Below are 26,660 nucleotides of genomic sequence, written 5' to 3' on the forward strand. Positions count from 1 at the left end.
TGGACGGCCATTTTTCTGTCAGAGTCCTGCGTTGCATGGAGCCCATCCTCATTGTCTCTCCTCTCTGCTGCAGAGGAGATGAGATGCAGGCCAGGGCCTAAAGCCAGGGAACAGACTGCTCCACAGAAATTCAGAGAGGAGGTTTGTGCCTCAGGCCTTGACAGCAATAGTAGATCACACCCCCCCATCCCCAACACCCCCCACCCATTCCCAACACCCCCCCCATCCATCCCCAACACCCCCCCCCCCATCCCCAACACCCCCCCACCCATCCACAACACCCCCCCCCCCAACCCCAACACTCCCCCAACCCCAACACACCCCCCCATCCCCATCCCCAACACCCCACCCCCCCAACCCCAACACCCCCCCATCCCCAACACTCCCCCAACCCCAACACACCCCCCATCCCCAACACCCCCCCCACCCATCCCCAACACACCGCCCACCCTCCCCCAACACCCCCCCCCCATGCCCAACACCCCCCCCACCCATCCCCAACACCCCCCCCCCATCCACAACACCCCCCCCCATCCACAACACCCCCCCCCCCCCCCCAACCCCCCACCCCCACCCCCAACACCCCCCCCCCCATCCCCAACACCCCCCTCCCCAACACACACATCCATCCCCAACACACCCAAATCAGGCAATTTCAAGATCTGGTCTGCGATAAATATTGTCTAAAATATCAGCCACCCATTCTCCTCTCAAATCAAATCAAGTGTATTTATAAAGCCCTTCTTACATCAGCTGATATCTCAAAGTGCTGTACAGAAACCCAGCCTGAAACCACCAAACGGCAAGCAATGCAGATGTAGAAGCACGGTGGATAGGAAAAACTCCCTAGAAAGGCCAGAACCTAGGAAGAAACCTAGAGAGGAACCAGGCTATGAGGGGGTGGCCAGTCCTCTCCACCTCAAACTGTGCTATTGGGTAAAAGTGTTGATCCTAACACTAACAGAAGGCAGAAACAACAATGGAATCATTGAGAGAAAATAATGGACACATTACAACATGTCCTGATTGGTCTCCTTTACAACTTGTGTTTTAAAACTACCAACCCCCTGGTGGCTTCTTAAAGAAACAGCTGGGTGTGTCGGCTATGTAATACACCTCGATAGAGGAGATAGACTGAATATTAAAATGTTTAATCACTTGTTCCTCTGCCAGGCTTCCTCCTGCCCTGTGCCCCCTACTCCCCTCCCCCTCGTCATGGCTAGCAGGTAGGCGTGGAAAGACGAGAGTGTCTTGGATGTTGCCTCAGCCCCACTAGAGAGATCGATACTGTCCAGGGAGACCTGTAACAACACTGGCTCTGCTCCATTAAGCAGAGGGTGAGTCTCAAATGGCAACCTATTCCCTATATAGTGCACTATATACATAGGTCCTGGTCAAAAGAAGTGCACTATATAGGGAATAGGGTGCCATTTTGGACTCATTTGGGAGGCAGACAGAACGTCAGTAGACAGAGGAGCTCTCCTCCTCATTCCCCTCTCCTCCTCATTCCCCTCTCCTCTCCTCCTCATTCCCCTCTCCTCTCCTCCTCATTCCCCTCTCCTCTCCACCTCATTCCCCTCTCCTCTCCTCCTCATTCTCCTCTCCTCCTCATTCTCCTCTCCTCCTCATTCCCCTCTCCTCTCCACCTCATTCCCCTCTCCTCTCCACCTCATTCCCCTCTCCTCTCCTCTCCACCTCATTCCCCTCTCCTCTCCTCGCCTCCTCATTCACCCTCTCCTCTCCTCCTCATTCCCCTCTCCTCTCCTCATTCCCCTCTCCTCTCATCCTCATTCCCCTCTCCTCCTCATTCCCCTCTCCTCTCCTCCTCATTCCCCTCTCCTCCTAATAAGCTGAACCTAACCTGGGCTGGGTGGAACAACAGAGGAAATTAGACTATTGCAGCAGAGAAGTGGTGGGAAAAGTAACCAATTGTCATACTTGAGTAAAAGTAAAGATACCTTAATAGAAAATCACTCAGGTAAAAGTTAGTCACCCAGTAAAATACTACTTGAGTAAAAGTCTAAAAGTATTTGGTTTGAAATATACTTAAGTATCAAAAGTAAAAATAAAAGTATAAATCATTTAATATTCCTTATATTAAGCAAACCAGACGGCACGATTTTCATGTTATTTTAATTTACGGATAGCCAGGGGCACTCAGACCTCATTTTCAAACGAAGCGTTTGTTTTTAGTGAGTCTGCCAGATCAGAGGCAGTAGGGATGACCAGGGATGTTCTCTGTTTAGTGAGTCCGCCAGATCAGAGGCAGTAGGGATGACCAGGGATGTTCTCTGTTTAGTGAGTCTGCCAGATCAGAGGCAGTAGGGATGACCAGGGATGTTCTCTGTTTAGTGAGTCCGCCAGATCAGAGGCAGTAGGGATGACCAGGGATGTTCTCTGTTTAGTGAGTCTGCCAGATCAGAGGCAGTAGGGATGACCAGGGATGTTCTCTGTTTAGTGAGTCCGCCAGATCAGAGGCAGTAGGGATGACCAGGGATGTTCTCTGTTTAGTGAGTCTGCCAGATCAGAGGCAGTAGGGATGACCAGGGATGTTCTCTGTTTAGTGAGTCCGCCAGATCAGAGGCAGTAGGGATGACCAGGGATGTTCTCTATTTAGTGAGTCTGCCAGATCAGAGGCAGTAGAGATGACCAGGGATGTTCTCTGTTTAGTGAGTCTGCCAGATCAGAGGCAGTAGATGACCAGGGATGTTCTCTGTTTAGTGAGTCCTCCAGATCAGAGGCAGTAGGGATGTTCTCTGTTTAGTGAGTCTGCCAGATCAGAGGCAGTAGGGATGACCAGGGATGTTCTCTGTTTAGTGAGTCTGCCAGATCAGAGGCAGTAGGGATGACCAGGGATGTTCTCTGTTTAGTGAGTCCGCCAGATCAGAGGCAGTAGGGATGACCAGGGATGTTCTCTGTTTAGTGAGTCTGCCAGATCAGAGGCAGTAGGGATGACCAGGGATGTTCTCTGTTTAGTGAGTCCGCCAGATCAGAGGCAGTAGGGATGACCAGGGATGTTCTCTGTTTAGTGAGTCTGCCAGATCAGAGGCAGTAGGGATGACCAGGGATGTTCTCTGTTTAGTGAGTCCGCCAGATCAGAGGCAGTAGGGATGACCAGGGATGTTCTCTGTTTAGTGAGTCTGCCAGATCAGAGGCAGTAGGGATGACCAGGGATGTTCTCTGTTTAGTGAGTCCGCCAGATCAGAGGCAGTAGGGATGACCAGGGATGTTCTCTATTTAGTGAGTCTGCCAGATCAGAGGCAGTAGAGATGACCAGGGATGTTCTCTGTTTAGTGAGTCTGCCAGATCAGAGGCAGTAGATGACCAGGGATGTTCTCTGTTTAGTGAGTCCTCCAGATCAGAGGCAGTAGGGATGTTCTCTGTTTAGTGAGTCTGCCAGATCAGAGGCAGTAGGGATGACCAGGGATGTTCTCTGTTTAGTGAGTCTGCCAGATCAGAGGCAGTAGATGACCAGGGATGTTCTCTGTTTAGTGAGTCCTCCAGATCAGAGGCAGTAGGGATGACCAGGGATGTTCTCTGTTTAGTGAGTCTGCCAGATCAGAGGCAGAAGGGATGACCAGGGATGTTCTCTGTTTAGTGAGTCTGCCAGATCAGAGGCAGTACGGGATGACCAGGGATGTTCTCTGTTTAGTGAGTCTGCCAGATCAGAGGCAGTAGGGATGACCAGGGATGTTCTCTGTTTAGTGAGTCTGCCAGATCAGAGGCAGTAGGGATGACCTGGGATGTTCTCTGTTTAGTGAGTCCTCCAGATCAGAGGCAGTAGGGATGACCAGGGATGTTCTCTGTTTAGTGAGTCCTCCAGATCAGAGGCAGTAGGGATGACCAGGGATGTTCTCTGTTTAGTGAGTCCTCCAGATCAGAGGCAGTAGGGATGACCAGGGATGTTCTCTGTTTAGTGAGTCTGCCAGATCAGAGGCAGTAGGGATGACCAGGGATGTTCTCTGCTTAGTGAGTCTGCCAGATCAGAGGCAGTAGGGATGACCAGGGATGTTCTCTGTTTAGTGAGTCTGCCAGATCAGAGGCAGTAGGGATGACCAGGGATGTTCTCTGTTTAGTGAGTCCTCCAGATCAGAGGCAGTAGGGATGACCAGGGATGTTCTCTGTTTAGTGAGTCCTCCAGATCAGAGGCTGTAGGGATGACCAGGGATGTTCTCTGTTTAGTGAGTCTGCCAGATCAGAGGCAGTAGGGATGACCAGGGATGTTCTCTGTTTAGTGAGTCTGCCAGATCAGAGGCAGTAGGGATGACCAGGGATGTTCTCTGTTTAGTGAGTCCTCCAGATCAGAGGCAGTAGGGATGACCAGGGATGTTCTCTGTTTAGTGAGTCCTCCAGATCAGAGGCAGTAGGGATGACCAGGGATGTTCTCTGTTTAGTGAGTCCTCCAGATCAGAGGCTGTAGGGATGACCAGGGATGTTCTCTGTTTAGTGAGTCTGCCAGATCAGAGGCAGTAGGGATGACCAGGGATGTTCTCTGCTTAGTGAGTCTGCCAGATCAGAGGCAGTAGGGATGACCAGGGATGTTCTCTGTTTAGTGAGTCTGCCAGATCAGAGGCAGTAGGGATGACCAGGGATGTTCTCTGTTTAGTGAGTCCTCCAGATCAGAGGCAGTAGGGATGACCAGGGATGTTCTCTGTTTAGTGAGTCCTCCAGATCAGAGGCTGTAGGGATGACCAGGGATGTTCTCTGTTTAGTGAGTCCTCCAGATCAGAGGCTGTAGGGATGACCAGGGATGTTCTCTGTTTAGTGAGTCCTCCAGATCAGAGGCTGTAGGGATGACCAGGGATGTTCTCTGTTTAGTGAGTCCTCCAGATCAGAGGCAGTAGGGATGACCAGGGATGTTCTCTGTTTACTTAGTCTGCCAGATCAGAGGCATTAGGGATGACCAGGGATGTTCTCTGTTTAGTGAGTCCTCCAGATCAGAGGCAGTAGGGATGACCAGGGATGTTCTCTGTTTAGTGAGTCCTCCAGATCAGAGGCAGTAGGGATGACCAGGGATGTTCTCTGTTTAGGGAGTCCTCCAGATCAGAGGCAGTAGGGATGACCAGGGATGTTCTCTGTTTAGTGAGTCCTCCAGATCAGAGGCAGTAGGGATGACCAGGGATGTTCTCTGTTTAGTGAGTCCTCCAGATCAGAGGCAGTAGGGATGACCAGGGATGTTCTCTGTTTAGTGAGTCCTCCAGATCAGAGGCAGTAGGGATGACCAGGGATGTTCTCTGTTTAGTGAGTCCTCCAGATCAGAGGCAGTAGGGACGACCTGGGAACTTTTCTTGATAAGTGCGTGAATTGGATCATTTTCTTGTTCTGCTAAACATTCAAAACGTAACGAGTACTTTTGGGTGTCAGGGAAAACGTAAGGAGTAAAAAGTACATTATATTCTTAAGGAATGTAGAGGAGTAAAAGTGGTCAAAATTAATAAATAGTAAAGTACAGATACTTATGTACGTTACACCACTGCAGCAGAGAAACAAATGATCTGGTAACACAATACGTTTCTCTTATAATCCCTGTGTCAGTACATAGTTATTACTGTACTAACAACACGGTTCTATATTTGACAATTTTGTTGATCTAACTAATAAAGGATTGTTTGATTATTGACTCGACTACTGCTTCGGAGGCCACACCATAGAAATATAACCCATACCACTGGCCTTCCCATTCACATCAATGACGGCATCCTGGGTGGACGAGAAGACATAACGAGCGCACCCATGTAACAGGAAGTTCCCACCCCTTTCTAGAGATTATATTTCTATGGGTCACACAGCTACTGTGGTGATGACTGAACAGGTCAGGGATATATTATCTGTGGTGATGACTGAACAGGTCAGAGATTTATTATCTGTGGTGATGACTGAACAGGTCAGGGATTTATTATCTGTGGTGATGACTGAACAGGTCAGGGATATATCTGTGGTGATGACTGAACAGGTCAGGGATATATCTGTGGTGATGACTGAACAGGTCAGAGATTTATCTGTGGTGATGACTGAACAGGTCAGGGATATATTATCTGTGGTGATGACTGAACAGGTCAGGGATTTATTATCTGTGGTGATGACTGAACAGGTCAGGGATTTATCTGTGGTGATGACTGAACAGGTCAGGGATTTATCTGTGGTGATGACTGAACAGGTCAGGGATTTAACATACCGAAACAGTCCCGTGTGGCGCAACATACACAGACAGGGAAGACAACCACCCACAACAAACAATGTGAAACAACCTACCTTAATATGACTCTCAATTAGAGGAAACGCCAAACACCTGCCTCTAATTGAGAGCCATACCAGGCAACCCATTAACCCAACATAGAAACACATAACATAGACTACCCACCCAAAACTCACGCCCTGACCAATTAAACACATACCAAACAGAAAACAGGTCAGGAACGTGACACCTGTCATAGAGGAAATAGGTTTTATCTGATGACCTGTCATAGTGGAAATAGGTTTTATCTGCCGACCTGTCATAGTGGAAATAGGTTTTATCTGCCGACCTGTCATAGTGGAAATAGGTTTTATCTGCCGACCTGTCATAGTGGAAATAGGTTTTATCTGCCGACCTGTCATAGTGGAAATAGGTTTTATCTGATGACCTGTCATAGTGGAAATAGGTTTTATCTGCCGACCTGTCATAGTGGATATAGGTTTTATCTGCCGACCTGTCATAGTGGAAATAGGTTTTATCTGATGACCTGTCATAGTGGAAATAGGCTTTATCTGATGACCTGTCATAGTGGATATAGGTTTTATCTGATGACCTGTCATAGTGGAAATAGGTTTTATCTGATGACCTGTCATAGTGGAAATAGGCTTTATCTGATGACCTGTCATAGTGGAAATAGGCTTTATCTGCCGACCTGTCATAGTGGAAATAGGTTTTATCTGCTGACCTGACATAGTGGAAATAGGTTTTATCTGTTGACCTGTCATAGAGGACATAGGTTTTATCTGCCGACCTGTCATAGTGGAAATAGGTTTTATCTGCCGAACTGTCATAGTGGAAATAGGTTTTATCTGCCGACCTGTCATAGAGGATATAGGTTTTATCTGCCGACCTGTCATAGAGGATATAGGTTTTAGCCAGCTGCCTTTGTTTTGTTTCTCCTTATAGAATACAAGACATACCGACTGGATAGCCCGGGGTGTTACTATACCTCTCTCTAATCTGACACTCTAGTTGACCTGCAGCTTTTCCCAAACTCAGTCCTCGGGACCCCAAGTGGTGCACGTTTTGGTTTTTGCCCCCTAACACAACACAACTTCTTCAAATGATCAGAGCTTGATGATGAGTTAATTACCTGAATCAGCTGTGTAGTGTCAGGGGCAAAAACTAAAAGGGTCACCCCTTGGGGTCCTGAGGACCGAGTTTGGGAAACGTACCTGATAATACAGACCAACTAAATAGCATGTTACTATTCCTCTCTCTCTCCCCCCTACCTCTCTCTCTCGCTCCCCCCCCCTCTCTCTCTCTCAAAATTACTCCTTTGATTTATCTCATTGACCTCTCAAACTCCAGCCTGGTCTGCTTGGTCTGCTTCACAAGCGTTCCCAGAAGTCTAGCCATGTTGTGCCTCTGGGTTTAGAAACTCTGTGGTTCCAGTCACTCTTCACAACCCCGCATTCTGTATGAGCATTGTAGGCTGCATCTCTATGGTAACAGCAGGTGATTTATGAAAAAAGTATTTCATTTTAATGTGTGTATCCTCCTACTCTGTTCTCTTCCTGCTCTGTTCTCTTCGTGCTCGGTTCGGTTCTCTTCCTGCTCTGCTCTGTTCTCTTCCTGCTCTGTTCTCTTCCTGCTCTGCTCTGTTCTCTTCCTGCTCTGCTCTGTTCTCTTCCTGCTCTGCTCTGTTCTCTTCCTGCTCTGTTCTGTTCTCTTCCTGCTCTGCTCTGTTCTCTCCCTGCTCTGCTCTGTTCTCTCCCTGCTCTGCTCTGTTCTCTTCCTGCTCTGCTCTGTTCTCTTCCTGCTCTGCTCTGTTCTCTTCCTGCTCTGCTCTGTTCTCTTCCTGCTCTGCTCTGTTCTCTTCCTGCTCTGCTCTGTTCTCTTCCTGCTCTGCTCTGTTCTCTTCCTGCTCTGCTCTGCTCTCTTCCTGCTCTGTTCTCTTCCTGCTCTGCTCTGTTCTCGTCCTGCTCTGTTCTCATCCTACTCTGTTCCGCTCTGTTCTCATCCTACTCTGTTATCTTCCTGCTCTATTCTCGTCCTGTTCTGTTCCGCTCTGTCCTGTTCTCGTCCTACTCTGTTCCGCTCTGTTCTCATCCTACTCTGTTATCTTCCTGCTCTATTCTCGTCTTGTTCTGTTCCGCTCTGTCCTGTTCTCGTCCTACTCTGTTCCGCTCTGTTCTCGTCCTACTCTGTTCCGCTCTGTTCTCGTCCTACTCTGTTTCCAGTAGCCTCAACAGCACTCTGTAGGGTAGCACCATAGTGTAGCCGGAGGACAGCTAGCTTCCGTCCTCCTCTGGGTACATAGACTTCAATACAAAATATAGGAGGCGGCTTGTGGTTCTCACCCCCTCCCATAGACTGACACAGTATGTGTCAACTTATGACAACTTCCTGATGACGTCCTCCATTAACCTGACATGTTGTTCACCCAATCAAAGGATCAGAGAATTTATCAAGTACTGAAAGCATAAGCTACAGCTAGCTAGCACTGCAGTGCATAAAATATGGTGAGTAGTTGACTCAAAGAGAGAGAAAGACAATAGTTGAACAGTTTTGAACAAATTAATTCCTTAAAAAAATAAACGAAAAGTGAGAGATAGAAAGAGATTTTGTTCATAGTATTTTTTCCACTTACTTATCTTGTGAATGTAGCTAGTTAGTTTAGCCTACACAAACAGAGAGGGATGCTATGTTAGCTTGCTGGCTATGGCTATCCAACACCAGAACTCTCCAAGTCAAGGTATTTGGCTTGATGAATTTATTGCCACGTGGCCTACTGGTGTAACTGTTAAACTCCTTGCTGACTGTACACTGTACTGCATGATCGTAGCAGGTTTACTAACACGTTACCTCTAGATGCTATGTGGACTGTGACGTTAATATGGTGACAACGATGTAGGCTGTGTGTAGCAGTTATGATATGAAGGTTTGGCTTGGAAAGGTTTTTGGTCACAGACAGCTGATGTGTTGTACGCTGAAGTCCACAAGCGAAGAGAAAAGGTGAGTGGATCAGGGTGATCATGCTGTTTGTATGTAGCTGCTATGAAAGTGAACCGTGTGATCAGGGGTGTATTCATTCCGCCGATTATGTTGAAAAACATTTCTTAAACGGAAGCAAACGGAACGACGTGGGGATTAACATATCTGAATTTGTCCAATAGAAACTCTAATGATTACACCTTAGATCAGGTAGATGCAGGCAAGAGCGTGCAAGGCGGTATTGAATGTGTGAATATCTGTCATCTTGATTACTTCAATTTGTCTGTCAACCTGTGCACCAAGTATGTTGTAAACTTTCATTCATAGCCTAGGCTGCAGCAACCTCATGACGGGTACTGGGATAATTTGAGTATCATGTAGTAACCTAAACCTATGTATGTTACATTGAACTGGGTGAATGACAGTCATTCAATATGCTGTCATATAAATAAGGTCATATTAATGATGGATGGGATGGTGGATGATGGTGTGTGATGGAGGTAATGTGATGGTGGTAGTGTGATGGAGGTAATGTGATGGAGGGAGTGTGATGGAGGTAATGTGATGGAGGGAGTGTGATGGAGGTAGTGTGATGGAGGGAGTGTGATGGAGGTAATGTGATGGAGGGAGTGTGATGGAGGTAGTGTGATGGAGGGAGTGTGATGGAGGTAATGTGATGGAGGGAGTGTGATGGAGGTAATGTGATGGAGGGAGTGTGATGGAGGGAGTGTGATGGAGGTAGTGTGATGGAGGGAGTGTGATGGAGGTAATGTGATGGAGGGAGTGTGATGGAGGTAGTGTGATGGAGGGAGTGTGATGGAGGTAATGTGATGGAGGGAGTGTGATGGAGGTAGTGTGATGGAGGTAGTGTGATGGAGGTAATGTGATGGGGGTAGTGTGATGTGATGAGTGTGATGGAGGTAATGTGATGGAGGTAATGTGATGGAGGTAGTGTGATGGAGGTAATGTGATGGAGGTAGTGTGATGGAGGTAGTGTGATTGAGGTAGTGTGATGGAGGTAGTGTGATGGAGGTATTGTGATGGAGGTATTGTGATGGAGGTAGTGTGATGGGGGTAGTGTGATGGGGGTAGTGTGATGGAGGTAGTGTGATGGGGTAGTGTGATGGGGGTAGTGTGATGGGGGTAGTGTGATGGAGATGTGTGATGGAGATGTGTGATGGAGGTAGTGTGATGGGGGTAATGTGATGGAGGTAGTGTGATGGAGGTAGTGTGATGGGGGTAGTGTGATGGAGGTAGTGTGATGGAGGTAGTGTGATGGAGGTAGTGTGATGGAGATGTGTGATGGAGATGTGTGATGGAGGTAGTGTGATGGGGGTAATGTGATGGAGGTAGTGTGATGGAGGTAGTGTGATGGAGGTAGTGTGATGGAGGTAGTGTGATGGAGGTAGTGTGATGGAGGTAGTGTGATGGAGGTAGTGTGATGGAGGTAGTGTGATGGAGGTAATGTGATGGAGGTAATGTGATGGGGTAGTGTGATGGGGGTAGTGTGATGGAGGTAGTGTGATGGAGGTAGTGTGATGGAGGTAGTGTGATGGAGGTAGTGTGATGGGGGTAGTGTGATGGAGGAAGTGTGATGGGGGTAGTGTGATGGCGGTAGTGTGATGGCGGTAGTGTGATGACGGTAGTGTGATGACGGTAGTGTGATGGAGGTAGTGTGATGGAGGTAGTGTGATGGAGGTAGTGTGATGGAGGGAGTGTGATGGAGGTAGTGTGATGGAGGTAGTGTGATGGAGATGTGTGATGAGGTAGTGTGATGGAGGTAGTGTGATGAGGGAGTGTGATGAGGGAGTGTGATGGAGGTAGTGTGATGGGGGTAGTGTGATGGCGGTAGTGTGATGGCGGTAGTGTGATGACGGTAGTGTGATGACGGTAGTGTGATGGAGGTAGTGTGATTGAGGTAGTGTGATGGAGGTAGTGTGATGGAGGGAGTGTGATGAGGGAGTGTGATGGAGGGAGTGTGATGGAGGGAGTGTGATGAGGGAGTGTGATGAGGGAGTGTGATGAGGGAGTGTGATGGAGGTAATGTGATGGAGGTAGTGTGATGGAGGTAGTGTGATGGAGGTAGTGTGATGGAGGTAGTGTGATGGAGGTAGTGTGATGGAGGTAGTGTGATGGAGGTAGTGTGATGGAGGTAGTGTGATGGGCAATTTTGACATCAAACTCGATCACTTTGAATTGTGGCAATTTACTGGACATACAGTATACGGTGAATGATTATTTTGAGTAAAAAGTCACGCTGTATTCCAAGTATACCAAACATTAAGAACACTTTCCCAATATTCAGTTGCACCCCCCCTTTTGCCCGCAGAACAGCCTCAATTCGTCGTGACATGGACTCTACAAGGTGTCAAAAGCGTTCCACAGGGATGCTGGCCCATGTTGACTCCAATGCTTCCCACAGTTGTGTCAAGCTGACTGGAAGTTCTTTGGGTGGTGGACCGTTCTTGATACACAAAGGAAACTGTTGAGCGTGAAAAACCCAGCAGTGTTGCAGTTCTTGACACCAACCGGTGAACCTGGCACCTACTAACATACCCCGTTCAAAGGCAGTTAAATCTTTTGTCTTGCCCATTCACCCTCTGAATTGCACACGTACACAATCCATGTCTCAATTGTCTCAAGGCTTAAAAATCCTTCTTTAACCTGTCTCCTCCCCTTCATCTACACTAATTGAAGTGGATTTAACAAGTGACATCGATACGGGATCAGAGCTTTCAACGAAGGTCACCTGGTCAGTCTATGTCATGGGAAGAGCAGGTGTTCATAATGTTTTGCACAGTCAGTGTATAATCTATTATATTGACAATGACAGAAACTACAAACTGTTGAACTCACAGAAATAGATGAATTCCTGTCTTCAGCACAAAGGAAACAACATGTCAGGCAGAGGTTTGTTTGTCTATGGGGGGGCTGGATATTTATTTCTGTATAAAAAAACAGCAACCTCTAGCTTTAATATCCCAAACTGTCTGTGAAACACACCCTGCGGCTCTGTGGTCGACTGGCAGCTTGGCATCAACGGATGAGATGAGGAGGAGGGGAGGAGAGAGAGAGAGACAGAGAGAGAAAGAAAGAGAGTGGGTGAAAGAGAGAGAGAGAGAGAGAGATAGAAAGAGAGTGGGTGAAAGAGAGAGAGAAAGAGAGTGGGTGAAGGGTAGAGAGAGAGAGAGAGAAGGAGAGTGGGTGAGAGGTAGAGAGAGAGAGAGAAAGAGAGGTAGAGAGTGGGTGAGAGGTAGAGAGAAGGTGAGAGAGAAAGAAAGAGAAGGGGGGCATTAAAGCCCAATAAACTGCATGATATTAAGAAATGCTATAGATGGAAGGAAGATAGTGTAGAAACCTACCAAAGAACAATCGTCCAAAAACAAATCCAATCCCTCCGAAATGACTTCCTGGACAAAATGTTTCCCTGAAATAGTGAAGGTGTAAACTTAGCAGTAGAAAGCCTGAACAGTGTATCAGCTAACATATCAAATAAAAACAAATCAAGCTGAAAACCGAAGAAAATTAACAGCAATGAGAAATGATTTGAGGAAGAGTACAAAAGCCTAAGAAAGACATGGAGAAACCTGTCCATTCACAAACACAGGGGCAAATGGGAGAACACTGAACAAACAGCAACACAAAGAGCTACCTATCCAAAATGGAGATGTCTGGGTAAACCACTTCTCCAACCTTTCAGCAGTATTAACAAAGAACTAAGAGAAAAAACATAAATATGATCATCTATTAAACTACCAGCTATTCTCCTATTACATTAAAGACTACCAGAACCCACTGGATTCTCCTATTACATTAGAGACTACCAGAACCCCCTGGATTATCCTATTACATTAAAGACTACCAGAACCCACTGGATTCTCCTATTACATTAAAGACTACCAGAACCCACTGGATTCTCCTATTATATTAAAGGCTACCAGAACCCACTGGATTATCCTATTACATTGGATGAACTTCAGGACAAAATACAAACCTTCCAACCCAAAATGGCCTGTGGGGTTGATGGTATCCTTAGTGAAATGATCAAATCTACAGACCACAATTTCAAGTTGCTATACTCAAACTCTTCAACATTATCCTCAGCTCTGGCATCTTCCCCAATATTTGGAACCAAGGACTGATCACCCCAATCCACAAAAGTGGAGACAAATTTGACACCAACAATTACAGCGGAATCTGTGTCAACAGTAACCTCAGGAAAATCCTCTGCAGTATCATCAACAGCAGACTCCAACCATTTCCTCAGTGAAAACAATGGCGTGAGCAAATATCAAATTGGCTTCTTACCAAATTACCGTATGACAGACCATGTATTCACTCTTTACACCAAAACAAACAAATCAAAAGCAAAGTTTTCTCAAGCTTTGTTGATTTCAAAAAAAGCTTTTGACTCGGTGTTGGGAGGGGGGGGAGGGACTAAATATTACAAAATCAATGTACACAAACAATAAGTGTGTGGTCAAAATTGTCACAGAATTCTTCCCTGGGGGCCGGGGGGTGAGACAGGGATGCAGCTTGAGCCCCACTCTGTTCAACATTTGTATAATTTAATTGGCAAAACAGCACTCGAACAGTCTGCAGCACACGGCCTCACCATGCTAGACTCTGAAATTAAATGTCCAAAAAGTTAGACTTTTGACTTATCTGTCCATAGAACATTCTTCCAAGAGTCTTGATGATCATCCAGGTGCTTTTTGTCAAACTTAAGTCAACTTTGTATATGAGATGGGTCCTATTATGTTTGGTGAAAACCAAACACTGCAATCAACAGTATGAACCCTCAACCCAATGGTCAAGCATGGTGGTGGTAGTGGGATAGTTTGGAGATGCTTTGCTGCCTCAGGACCTGGACGACTTGCCTTAATAGAAGGAACCAATGAATTCTGCTCTGTATCAGAGAATCCTACATGAGAATGTCAGGCCATCCGTCTGTGAGCTGAAGCTGAAGCGTACCTGGGTCATGCAGCAAGACAATGATCCAAAACACATAATCAAGTCTACATGAAAATGGTTAAAAAGCAACACATTGGAAGTTTTGAAATGGCCCTGGGTCAAAGTCCAGACCTAATACCCAATTGAGATGTTGTGGCAGGACTGGAAACGACCAGTTCATACTTGAAAACCCACAAATGAAGCTGAGTTAAAGCAGTGCTGCATTCAAGTGGGACACAATTCCTCCACAGTGACGTGAGAGAGAGACTGGTCAAGAACTACAGGAAGTGTTCGGTTGGAGTCATTGCAGCTAAAGGTGGTACAACCAGGTTATTGAGTGTAAGGGGGCAAATACATTTTCACACAGGGGCATTGGGTGTTGCGTAACTTTGTTAATTAAATCAAATAAACTCAGGTTCCCTTTATCTAATATCAGGTTTTGGTTGAAGATCTGTTAACATTAAGTAAAAAAATATGCAAAAATAGAGAAAATTAGAAAGGGTGCAAATACTTTTTCACGGCACTGCATCTGTAAGTGTAACTGTATCTGTAACTAACTATCTGTAACTGTACCTGTAACTAACTATCTGTAACTGTACCTGTATCTGTAACTAACCATCTGTATCTGTAACTAACTATCTGTATCTGTACCTAACTAATTTTCACAACCACTAACCATTACATTTATGTTACCTGTAGGTAAGTTGAGGCCTTGTCACAACCACTGACCATTACATTTATGTTACCTGTAGTTGAGTTGAGGCCTTGTCACAACCACTAACCATTACATGTATGTTACCTGTAGTTGAGTTGAGGCTAAGTGCCTGTGCAGTGAAAGGATACTTCCCTCCTTGCTCGTCTCCTGCATGCTCTCCATCCCAGGAAGGGCAGCTGCCACACGCCGAAACAGCTGGAGAGAGACAGAGAAAATAAACAGAGAGAGGGGGAGGGAGATAGATACAAAGAGATAGAGGGAGAGAAAAAGAGAGAGAGCCGTAGAGAGAGAGATACAAAGAGATAGAGGGAGGGGGGAGAGAGAAAGAGAGAGAGATAAAGAAAGACAGGAGAGAGAGAGAGAAAGAGAGAGAACGAGAGACGAGATAGAGACAGAGGGGAGAGAGAGAGAGAGAGGGGAGAGAGAGTTAGTCCACTGTGACTCATGCTATGTCCATATGAGAGAAAGTCTCATCTCCCTCGCCGAGAAAGAAAGCTCCATTATGCACTGGGCCAGGGATACAGCTCACACATTATAAAGCACTCACACATTATAAAGCACTCACACATTATAAAGCACTCACACATTATAAAGCACTCACACATTATAAAGCACTCTCACATTATAAAGCACTCACACATTATAAAGCACTCACACAGTCAGTCAGTCACACAGTCAGTCAGTCAGTCACACAGTCAGTCAGTCAGTCACACAGTCAGTCAGTCAGTAACACAGTCACACTGTCAGTCAGTAACACAGTCAGTCAGTCAGTCAGTAACACAGTCACACAGTCAGTCAGTCAGTCAGTAACACAGTAACACAGTCAGTCAGTCAGTCAGTCAGTAACACAGTCAGTCAGTCAGTCAGTCAGTCAGTAACACAGTCAGTCAGTCAGTCAGTCAGTCAGTCAGTAACACAGTCAGTTAGTCAGTCAGTCAGTCAGTCAGTCAGTCAGTAACACAGTCAGTTAGTCAGTCAGTCAGTCAGTAACACAGTCAGTCAGTCAGTCAGTAACACACTCACACAGTCAGTCAGTAACACACTCACACAGTCAGTCAGTCACACACTCAGTCAGTCAGTAACACACTCACACAGTCAGTCAGTAACACAGTCACACAGTCAGTCAGTAACACACTCACACAGTCAGTCAGTCAGTCAGTAACACACTCACACAGTCAGTCAGTCAGTCAGTAACACACTCACACAGTCAGTCAGTATGACAGTCAGTCAGTAACACACTCACACAGTCAGTCAGTAACACACTCACACAGTCAGTCAGTAACACAGTCAGTAACACAGTCAGTCAGTCAGTCAGTCAGTCAGTCACACAGTCAGTAACACAGTCAGTCAGTCACACTGTTGATAGTCAGCTTGACATACCCTTTCGGTCACACTACTTAATCTGTGGTGCCATTCTGGGGACTACTGCCCTCATTACATTCCAAGTCAATTATAGTACATCTGTGATCTCTCATAGTACAGGAGGAAGAGGGATGGATCATTAGAGTTCCTCAATGACTTCCCAGAGACTGGTCTCTTAACTTACATTTACATTACATTACATTTACATTTACATTACATTTACAACTTGTTATTATAGTGTTCCCCACTAGGGAAGACCATCAGACAGGATCATTATACTCAATGACTTCCCAGAGGCTGGTCTCTCAGCGTGTTACTATAGTGTTCCCCACTAGGGAAGACCATCAGACAGGATCATCATACTCAATGACTTCCCAGAGGCTGGTCTCTCAGCGTGTTACTATAGTGTTCCCCACTAGGGAAGACCATCAGACAGGATCATTATACTCAATGACTTCCCAGAGGCTGGTCTCTCAGCGTGTTACTATAGTGTTCCCCACTAGGGAAGACCATCAGACAGGATCATCATACTCAATGACTTCCCAGAGGCTGGTCTCTCAGCGTGTTACTATAGTGTTCCCCACTAGGGAAGACCATCAGACAGGATCATCATACTCAATGACTTCCCAGAGGCTGGTCTCTCAGCGTGTTACTATAGTGTTCCCCACTAGGGAAGACCATCAGACAGGATCATCATACTCAATGACTTCCCAGAGGCTGGTCTCTCAGCGTGTTACTATAGTGTTCCCCACTAGGGAAGACCATCAGACAGGATCATCATACTCAATGACTTCCCAGAGGCTGGTCTCTCAGCGTGTTACTATAGTGTTCCCCACTAGGGAAGACCATCAGACAGGATCATTATACTCAATGACTTCCCAGAGGCTGGTCTCTCAGCTTGTTACGATAGTGTTCCCCACTAGGGAAGACCATCAGACAGGATCATTATACTCAATGACTTCCCAGAGGCTGGTCTCTCAGCTTGTTACTATAGTGTTCCCCACTAGGGAAGACCATCAGACAGGATCAGGGTCCCTGCAGAGCTACTAAAGGTTACAACAAGTTCTGCTGTCCCAAATGGCAATTTCCTTTATAGTGCACAACTTTAGACCAGGCCATATAGGGGATAGTGCACTACTGTTGACCAGGCCCTATAGGGGAGTATTGCACTACTTTTGACCAGGCCCTATAGGGTAGTAGTGCACTACTGTTGACCAGGCCCTATAGGGTAGTAGTGCACTACTGTTGACCAGGCCCTATAGGGTAATAGTGCACTACTTTTGACCAGGCCCTATAGGGTAGTAGTGCACTACTTTTGACCAGGCCCTATATGGTAGTAGTGCACTACTTTTGACCAGGCCCTATAGGGTAGTAGTGCACTACTTTTGACCAGGCCCTATAGGGTAGTAGTGCACTACTTTTGACCAGGCCCTATAGGGTAGTAGTGCACTACTTTTGACCAGGCCCTATAGGGGAGTAGTGCACTACTTTTGACCAGGCCCCATAAAAGCCAGTTATGATGCATCTAAAGGAGTGTCACCGAAACAAATGTCAGGGCGGTCATTTAATGTGTTTTTTGGTTTGAAGAGATTTTAGCTGTTGTTCCTACAAGCAATCTATCAAAACATATCCTCATTTGACCTTCATGGACCTGGACAAGAAATATTAGATAAAAGCATGACACAAGAAAGCATACAGCTCTATTCATCATTATTTGTTTTGTCTGTCATTTAAAAAGCATAAAAGCAGCTATAAATCCACTTAGTCTGGATGAAGATATTATTTATTTGGCCTCTTGTTTCTTTGGTGGCCATTTTTAAAGCATAAAGCTTCTGAAACTTGATTAAATTCAAGTTATTCTCTAATTCTCGCAAAACATTTTCAGATGGACTACATATTTATTAATTGAATGGTTCTCCCATCGATCGGGTTCCCGCCTATAAATATCTGGGAATTTAGATTGACAAGAATTAAAAATATACTGATGCTCAGATTTAAAGTGGGTTCCTTTTTTAAAAATAGATCTCGTCTCTCCCTAAAAAGCAGGAAGCAGATTGTACAGTCAACTTTCCTGACAATGGTGACACTATTTCCCAGAATGCAGCAGCAACTACTCTTAAACTTTTCAATGCCGTCTACCATAGGGCCCTTCGCTTTATCACAGGTGACAGTTTTAATACTCATCACTGCTTCCTGTATCAAAAGGTTGTCTGATCCTCATTAAAGTCCTGTAGATCACTTCACTATTCCCTTTTTGTTTACAAAGACCTACTACACAAGCTTCCCGACTTACCTAACTTCAGTGTTAAAGCATAAAAACATGAGTTACCCAAAACCTGTTTACTCCTCGGGTCTCCACCAAATTAGGTTAACCCCCCATTTTTTTAATAACTTGCAGAACTCGCTGGGTCTTGATTCCCTGGTCTAATGTTGAATTTGTATGAGGCGTTATCTGAGGCGTTATCTGGGGCGTTATCTGGGGCGTTATCTGAGGCGTTATCTGGGGCGTTATCTGGGGCGTTATCTGAGGCGTTATCTGGGGCGTTATCTGAGGCGTTATCTGGGGCGTTATCTGAGGCGTTATCTGAGGCGTTATCTGAGGCGTTATCTGGGGCGTTATCCGAGGCGTTATCTGAGGCGTTATCTGAGGCGTTATCTGAGGCGTTGTATGGGGCGTTATCTGAGGCGTTATCTGAGGCGTTATCTGAGGCGTTATCTGAGGCGTTGTCTGAGGCGTTGTCTGAGGCGTTATCTGAGGCGTTATCTGAGGCGTTATCTGAGGCGTTATCTGAGGCGTTGTATGAGGCGTTGTATGAGGCGTTGTCTGAGGCGTTGTCTGAGGCGTTGTCTGAGGCGTTATCTGGGGCGTTATCTGGGGCGTTATCTGGGGCGTTATCTGGGGCGTTATCTGGGGCGTTATCTGAGGCGTTATCTGGGGCGTTATCTGAGGCGTTATCTGAGGCGTTATCTGAGGCGTTATCTGAGGCGTTGTATGAGGCGTTATCTGAGGCGTTGTATGGGGCGTTATCTGAGGCGTTATCTGAAGCGTTATCTGAGGCGTTGTCTGAGGCGTTATCTGAGGCGTTATCTGAGGCGTTATCTGAGGCGTTATCTGAAGCGTTATCTGAGGCGTTGTCTGAGGCGTTGTCTGAGGCGTTATCTGAAGCGTTATCTGAAGCGTTATCTGAGGCGTTGTCTGAGGCGTTGTCTGAGGCGTTATCTGAAGCGTTATCTGAGGCGTTATCTGAGGCGTTATCTGAGGCGTTATCTGAGGCGTTATCTGAGGCGTTATCTGAGGCGTTATCTGAGGCGTTATCTGAGGCGTTGTCTGAGGCGTTATCTGAAGCGTTATCTGAAGCGTTATCTGAGGCGTTATCTGAGGCGTTGTCTGAGGCGTTGTCTGAGGCGTTATCTGAAGCGTTATCTGAGGCGTTGTCTGAGGCGTTATCTGAGGCGTTATCTGAAGCGTTATCTGAAGCGTTATCTGAGGCGTTATCTGAGGCGTTATCTGAGGCGTTATCTGAGGCGTTATCTGAGGCGTTATCTGAGGCGTTGTATGGGGCGTTATCTGAGGCGTTATCTGAAGCGTTATCTGAGGCGTTGTCTGAGGCGTTATCTGAGGCGTTATCTGAGGCGTTATCTGAGGCGTTATCTGAGGCGTTGTATGAGGCGTTGTATGAGGCGTTGTCTGAGGCGTTGTCTGAGGCGTTGTATGGGGCGTTATCTGAGGCGTTATCTGAAGCGTTATCTGAGGCGTTGTCTGGGGCGTTATCTGGGGCGTTATCTGAGGCGTTATCTGAGGCGTTATCTGAGGCGTTATCTGAGGCGTTATCTGAGGCGTTGTCTGAGGCGTTATCTGAGGCGTTGTATGAGGCGTTATCTGAGGCGTTATCTGAAGCGTTGTCTGAGGCGTTATCTGAGGCGTTATCTGAGGCGTTGTATGAGGCGTTGTCTGAGGCGTTTTCTGAGGCGTTGTCTGAGGCGTTGTATGAGGCGTTATCTGGGGCGTTATCTGAGGCGTTATCTGGGGCGTTATCTGAGGCGTTGTATGAGGCGTTGTATGAGGCGTTATCTGAGGCGTTGTCTGAGGCGTTGTCTGAGGCGTTATCTGAAGCGTTATCTGAGGCGTTATCTGAGGCGTTATCTGAGGCGTTATCTGAGGCGTTATCTGAGGCGTTATCTGAGGCGTTATCTGAGGCGTTATCTGAGGCGTTGTCTGAGGCGTTATCTGAAGCGTTATCTGAAGCGTTATCTGAGGCGTTATCTGAGGCGTTGTCTGAGGCGTTGTCTGAGGCGTTATCTGAAGCGTTATCTGAGGCGTTGTCTGAGGCGTTATCTGAGGCGTTATCTGAAGCGTTATCTGAAGCGTTATCTGAGGCGTTATCTGAGGCGTTATCTGAGGCGTTATCTGAGGCGTTGTATGGGGCGTTGTATGGGGCGTTGTATGGGGCGTTATCTGAGGCGTTATCTGAAGCGTTATCTGAGGCGTTGTCTGAGGCGTTATCTGAGGCGTTATCTGAGGCGTTATCTGAGGCGTTATCTGAGGCGTTGTATGAGGCGTTGTATGAGGCGTTGTCTGAGGCGTTGTCTGAGGCGTTGTATGGGGCGTTATCTGAGGCGTTATCTGAAGCGTTATCTGAGGCGTTGTCTGGGGCGTTATCTGGGGCGTTATCTGAGGCGTTATCTGAGGCGTTATCTGAGGCGTTATCTGAGGCGTTATCTGAGGCGTTGTCTGAGGCGTTATCTGAGGCGTTGTATGAGGCGTTATCTGAGGCGTTATCTGAAGCGTTGTCTGAGGCGTTATCTGAGGCGTTATCTGAGGCGTTGTATGAGGCGTTGTCTGAGGCGTTTTCTGAGGCGTTGTCTGAGGCGTTGTATGAGGCGTTATCTGGGGCGTTATCTGAGGCGTTATCTGGGGCGTTATCTGAGGCGTTGTATGAGGCGTTGTATGAGGCGTTGTATGAGGCGTTATCTGGGGCGTTATCTGGGGCGTTATCTGAGGCGTTGTCTGAGGCGTTGTCTGAGGCGTTATCTGAGGCGTTATCTGAGGCGTTATATGAGGCGTTATATGAGGCGTTATCTGAGGCGTTATCTGAGGCGTTATCTGAGGCGTTATCTGAGGCGTTGTATGAGGCGTTATCCGGGACGTTATCCGCGGCGTTATCTGAGGCGTTGTATGAGGCGTTATCTGAGGCGTTATCTGAGGCGTTATCTGAGGCGTTATCCGGGACGTTATCCGCGGCGTTATATGAGGCGTTATCTGAGGCGTTATCTGGGGCGTTATCTGAGGCGTTATCTGAGGCGTTATCTGAGGCGTTATCCGGGACGTTATCCGCGGCGTTATATGAGGCGTTATCTGAGGCGTTATCTGGGGCGTTATCTGAGGCGTTATCTGGGGCGTTATCTGAGGCGTTATCTGAGGCGTTATCTGAGGCGTTATCCGGGACGTTATCCGCGGCGTTATCTGAGGCGTTGTATGAGGCGTTATCTGAGGCGTTATCCGGGACGTTATCCGCGGCGTTATATGAGGCGTTATCTGAGGCGTTATCTGGGGCGTTATCTGAGGCGTTATCTGGGGCGTTATCTGAGGCGTTATCTGAGGCGTTATCTGAGGCGTTGTATGAGGCGTTATCTGGGGCGTTATCTGAGGTGTTATCTGGGGCGTTATCTGGGGCGTTATCTGGGGCGTTGTATGAGGCGTTATCCGAGGCGTTATCTGCGGCGTTATCCGCGGCGTTATCTGCGGCGTTATATGAGGCGTTATCTGCGGCGTTATCCGCGGCGTTACCCGGGACGTTATCTGAGGCGTTATCTGCGGCGTTATCTGAGGCGTTATCTGCGGCGTTATCTGCGGCGTTATCTGCGGCGTTATCTGCGGCGTTATATGAGGCGTTATCCGGGACGTTATCCGCGGCGTTATCTGCGGCGTTATATGAGGCGTTATCCGGGACGTTATCCGAGGCGTTATCTGCGGCGTTATCCGCTGCGTTATATGAGGCGTTGTATGAGGCGTTATATGAGGCGTTATCTGCGGCGTTATATGAGGCGTTATATGAGGCGTTATCTGAGGCGTTATCTGCGGCGTTATATGAGGCGTTATATGAGGCGTTGTATGAGGCGTTGTATGAGGCGTTATATGAGGCGTTGTATGAGGCGTTGTATGAGGCGTTGTCTGAGGCGTTGTATGAGGCGTTGTATGAGGAGTTATATGAGGCGTTATCTGAGGCGTTATCTGAGGCGTTATTGGTCAATTCCTCCTAGAAGCCACCTGAGTCTATTTCCTAAATGATACCCTATTCTCTGCATAGTGCACCTACGGCTCCTGGTCAAAACTAGTGCACTATAAACGGACTAGGGTGCCAATTGAGACTAGGGGCAGTATAACGTTACCCAGTAACACACTCATCGCTATTCCCTGGGCCCTGTTCCCTGGCTCCTAACGGTGGCAAACAGCACAGACATACCCAAGACCTGGCTGCTTTTATTCTGGATGATTAAACACACAGGGGGCTGGACATGAATGTATGGACCAGGGAGAGGCAGCCATTAGACTAGGGAGAGGCAGCCAGGGAGAGGCAGCCAGGGAGAGGCAGCCAGGGAGAGGCAGCCAGGGAGAGGCAGCCAGGGAGAGGTAGCCAGGGAGAGGCAGCCAGGGAGAGGTAGCCAGGGAGAGGCAGCCAGGGAGAGGCAGCCAGGGAGAGGCAGCCAGGGAGAGGCAGCCAGGGAGAGGTAGCCAGGGAGAGGCAGCCATTAGACTAGGGAGAGGCAGCCAGGGAGAGGCAGCCAGGGAGAGGCAGCCAGGGAGAGGCAGCCAGGGAGAGGCAGCCAGGGAGAGGCAGCCAGGGAGAGGTAGCCAGGGAGAGGTAGCCAGGGAGAGGCAGCCAGGGAGAGGCAGCCATTAGACTAGGGAGAGGCAGCCATGGAGAGACAGCCAGGGAGAGGCAGCCAGGGAGAGGCAGCCAGGGAGAGGCAGCCAGGGAGAGGTAGCCAGGGAGAGGCAGCCAGGGAGAGGCAGCCAGGGAGAGGCAGCCAGGGAGAGGCAGCCAGGGAGAGGCAGCCAGGGAGAGGTAGCCAGGGAGAGGTAGCCAGGGAGAGGCAGCCATTAGACTAGGGAGAGGCAGCCATGGAGAGACAGCCAGGGAGAGGCAGCCAGGGAGAGGCAGCCAGGGAGAGGCAGCCAGGGAGAGGTAGCCAGGGAGAGGCAGCCATTAGACTAGGGAGAGGCAGGGAGGGAGAGGCAGCCAGGGAGAGGCAGCCAGGGAGAGGCAGCCAGGGAGAGGCAGCCAGGGAGAGGTAGCCAGGGAGAGGCAGCCATTAGACTAGGGAGAGGCAGCCAGGGAGAGGCAGCCATTAGACTAGGGAGAGGCAGTCAGGGAGAGGCAGCCAGGGAGAGGCAGCCATTAGACTAGGCAGAGGCAGCCATTAGACTAGGCAGAGGCAGCCATTAGACTAGGGAGAGGCAGCCAGGGAGAGGCAGCCATTAGACTAGGCAGAGGCAGCCATTAGACTAGGGAGAGGCAGCCATTAGACTAGGCAGAGGCAGCCATTAGACTAGGGAGAGGCAGCCATTAGACTAGGAGCCCTAAGACAAACAGGTCCATAAACTATCCTCTAATGTGGGTAGGAGTACAACATGTAATACCTCTCAAATGATAAATGGTTATTCAATTTTGGTTCTTCTCAAATGTTGAACCTGTCTCTCGATCTTTCTATCTCTCTCTCTTGTTCTCTCTCAATCTTTTTCTTTCTTTGTGTTTCTCTCTCTGTGTCTGTCTCACTGTCTCTCTCTCTCAATTCAATTCAATTCAAGGGGCTTTATTGGCATGGGAAACATATGTTAACATTGCCAAAGGAAGTGGAGTAGATAATATACAAACGTGAAATAAACAATAAAAATGAACAGTAAACATTACACTCATAGAAGTTCCAAAACAATAAAGACACAACAAATGTCATATGTACATATACAGTGTTGTAACGATCTCTCTCTCTTTCTCTCTCAATGTTTCTCTCTCGCTCTCTCACTCTCTCAATGTTTCTCTCTCTCTCGCCTTCTCAATGTCTCTCTCCCCCCTCTCTCTCGACGTTTTGGCATTCTAGTAAAAACGAAACATTCAACAACAAAAAAACAGGTTAAGTATTTCTGTAATACAGCTATTCACTAAACCTCCTGAATGACAGATATTAGATTTAATCAGAATGGTTATAAAGAGTTCAGCAGCTGAAATGAGCCGCTTGCCTGGTATGAATAGTATGTGTTTACAATGGTCTGGGCTGCTATGCCATGGCCGAGCAGGCAGCGTTAACACAACAGTGGTTAGAAACAGGATTATGTGTATTTTATCAGTGGTGCTCTGGTCATCTGTTCCATTAGTGTACAGTGGTCCTGAAGTAAAGCAGAATGGGCCTGGTGGAATGCATTGAAAGGCCTTTTTGTGGCTTTCTTTTGCAAGTTACTATGAATTAACAGATTTATTTTTCCTAAAACGTGTCAATACTAAATGTCATATTAAGGTGTGGGACATTCCTTGTGTGATAAGACATATAGTGTCTTCAGAAAGTCTTCGTACCCCTTGACTTATTCAACATGTTGTTGTGTTACAGACTGAATTCAAAATGGATACAAAACAATTATTCTCACCCATCTACACACAATACCCCATAATGACAAAGTGAAAACCTGTTTTTAGAAATGTTTGCAAATTTTCTGAAAATGAAATACAGAAATATCTAATTTACACAAGTATTCACAACATCCAATACATGTTAGAATCACCTTTGGCAGTGATTACAGCTGTGAGTCTTTCTGGGTACGTCTCTAAGAGCTTTACAAATTATTATTTTAAATTCTTCAAGCTCTGTCAAGTTTGTGGTTGATCATTGCTAGACAGCCATTTTCAAGTCTTGCCATAGATTTTCAAGGTCTTTTATACTGAATAAAAAATAAAAACACAACATCAAATATTTTACTGAGTTACATTTCATATAAAGGAAATCAGACAATTTAAATAAATTCATTAGGTCCTAATCTATGGATTTCACATGACTGGGAATACAGATAAGATTATATTGGTCACAGATATACTGTACCTTAAACAGAAAGTAGGGGTGTGGATCAGAACCAGTCAGTTTCTGGTGGGACCACCATTTACCTCCATGTAGAGCAACACATCTCCTTCATCAGGCTGTGGAATGTTGTTCCACTCCTCTTCAATGGTTGTGTGAAGTTGCTGGATATTGGTGGCAACTGGAACACGCTGTCGTACACGTTGATCCAGAGCATCCCAAACATGCTCAATGGGTGACGTGTCTGGTGAGTATGCAGGCCATAGAAGAACTGGGACATTTTCAGCTTCCAGGAATTGTGTACATGTTCTTGCGACATGGGGCCGTGCATTATCATGCTGAAACATGAGGTGATGGAGGTGGATGAATGGCACGACAACGGACCTCAGGATCTCGTCACGGGTATCTCTGTGCATTCAAATTGCCATCAATAAAAGGCAATTGTGTTCGTTGTCCGTAGCTTATGCCTGCCCATACCATAACTCCACCGCCACCACGGGGCACTCTGTTCACAACGCTGACGTTAGCATACCCCTCACCCACACAACGCCATAAACATGGTCTGCGGTTGTGAGGCCAGTTGGACATACTGTCAAATTCTCTAAAATGACACTGTAGGCGGTTTATGGTAGAGAAATTAACATTCAATTATCTGGCAACAGCTCTGGTGAACAATCCTGCAGTCAGCATGCCAATTGCACGCTTCCTCAAAACTTCTGACATCTGTGGCATTGTATTGTGTGACAAAACTGCACATTTTAGAGTGGCCTTTTATTGTCCCCAGCACAAGGTGCACCTGTGTAATGATCATGATGATTAATCAGCTTCTTGATATGCCACACCTGTCAGGTGGATGGAGTATCTTGGCAAAGGAGAAATGCTCACTAACAGGGATGCAAACAAATGTGTGCCCAACATTTGAGAGGAATACGTTTTTTTTATGGGAATGGAAAATCTCTGACAGCTTTTATTTCAGCTCATGAAACACGGGACCAACACTTTACATGGCCTTTTATTGTCCCCAGCACAAGGTGCACCTGTGTAATGATCATGATGATTAATCATGTAGCGTTTATATCTTTGTTCTGTGTTAGTCAAAACTGTAACTAGGCCACTCAGGAACATTCAATGTCGTCTTGGAAAGCAACTCCAGTGTAGATTTTCCCTTCTGTTTTAAGTTCTTGTCCTGCTGAAAGGTGAATTTGTCTGTTGAAAAGCAGACTGAACCAGGTTTTCCGAGTACCTCTAGGATTTTATCCAAAAAAACTGCCTAGTCCTTGTCGATGACAAGCATACCCATCACATGATACAGCCACCACCATGCTTGAACATATGAAGAGTGGTACTTGGTGATGTGTTGTGGTAGATTTGATCTAAACATACCGTTTTGTA

At 47.0% G+C, this 26,660-nt stretch overlaps 1 protein-coding gene across 2 annotated transcripts in view; it reads right to left on the reverse strand.

The window, feature by feature from the left end:
* Positions 1-26,660, reverse strand: part of LOC129869467 (ras-related protein Rab-6B) — a 139,361-nt gene that overhangs the window by 18,815 nt on the left and 93,886 nt on the right. For both annotated transcript variants that reach the window (XM_055943919.1, XM_055943917.1), the window contains exon 7: positions 14,969-15,035. In XM_055943919.1, the coding sequence (XP_055799894.1) occupies positions 14,969-15,035 (67 nt within the window). The remainder of the gene's footprint in view (positions 1-14,968; positions 15,036-26,660) is intronic.

The sequence above is a fragment of the Salvelinus fontinalis genome, chromosome 14, assembly GCF_029448725.1.
Source record: "Salvelinus fontinalis isolate EN_2023a chromosome 14, ASM2944872v1, whole genome shotgun sequence".
Classification (NCBI taxonomy): Eukaryota; Metazoa; Chordata; class Actinopteri; order Salmoniformes; family Salmonidae; genus Salvelinus; species Salvelinus fontinalis.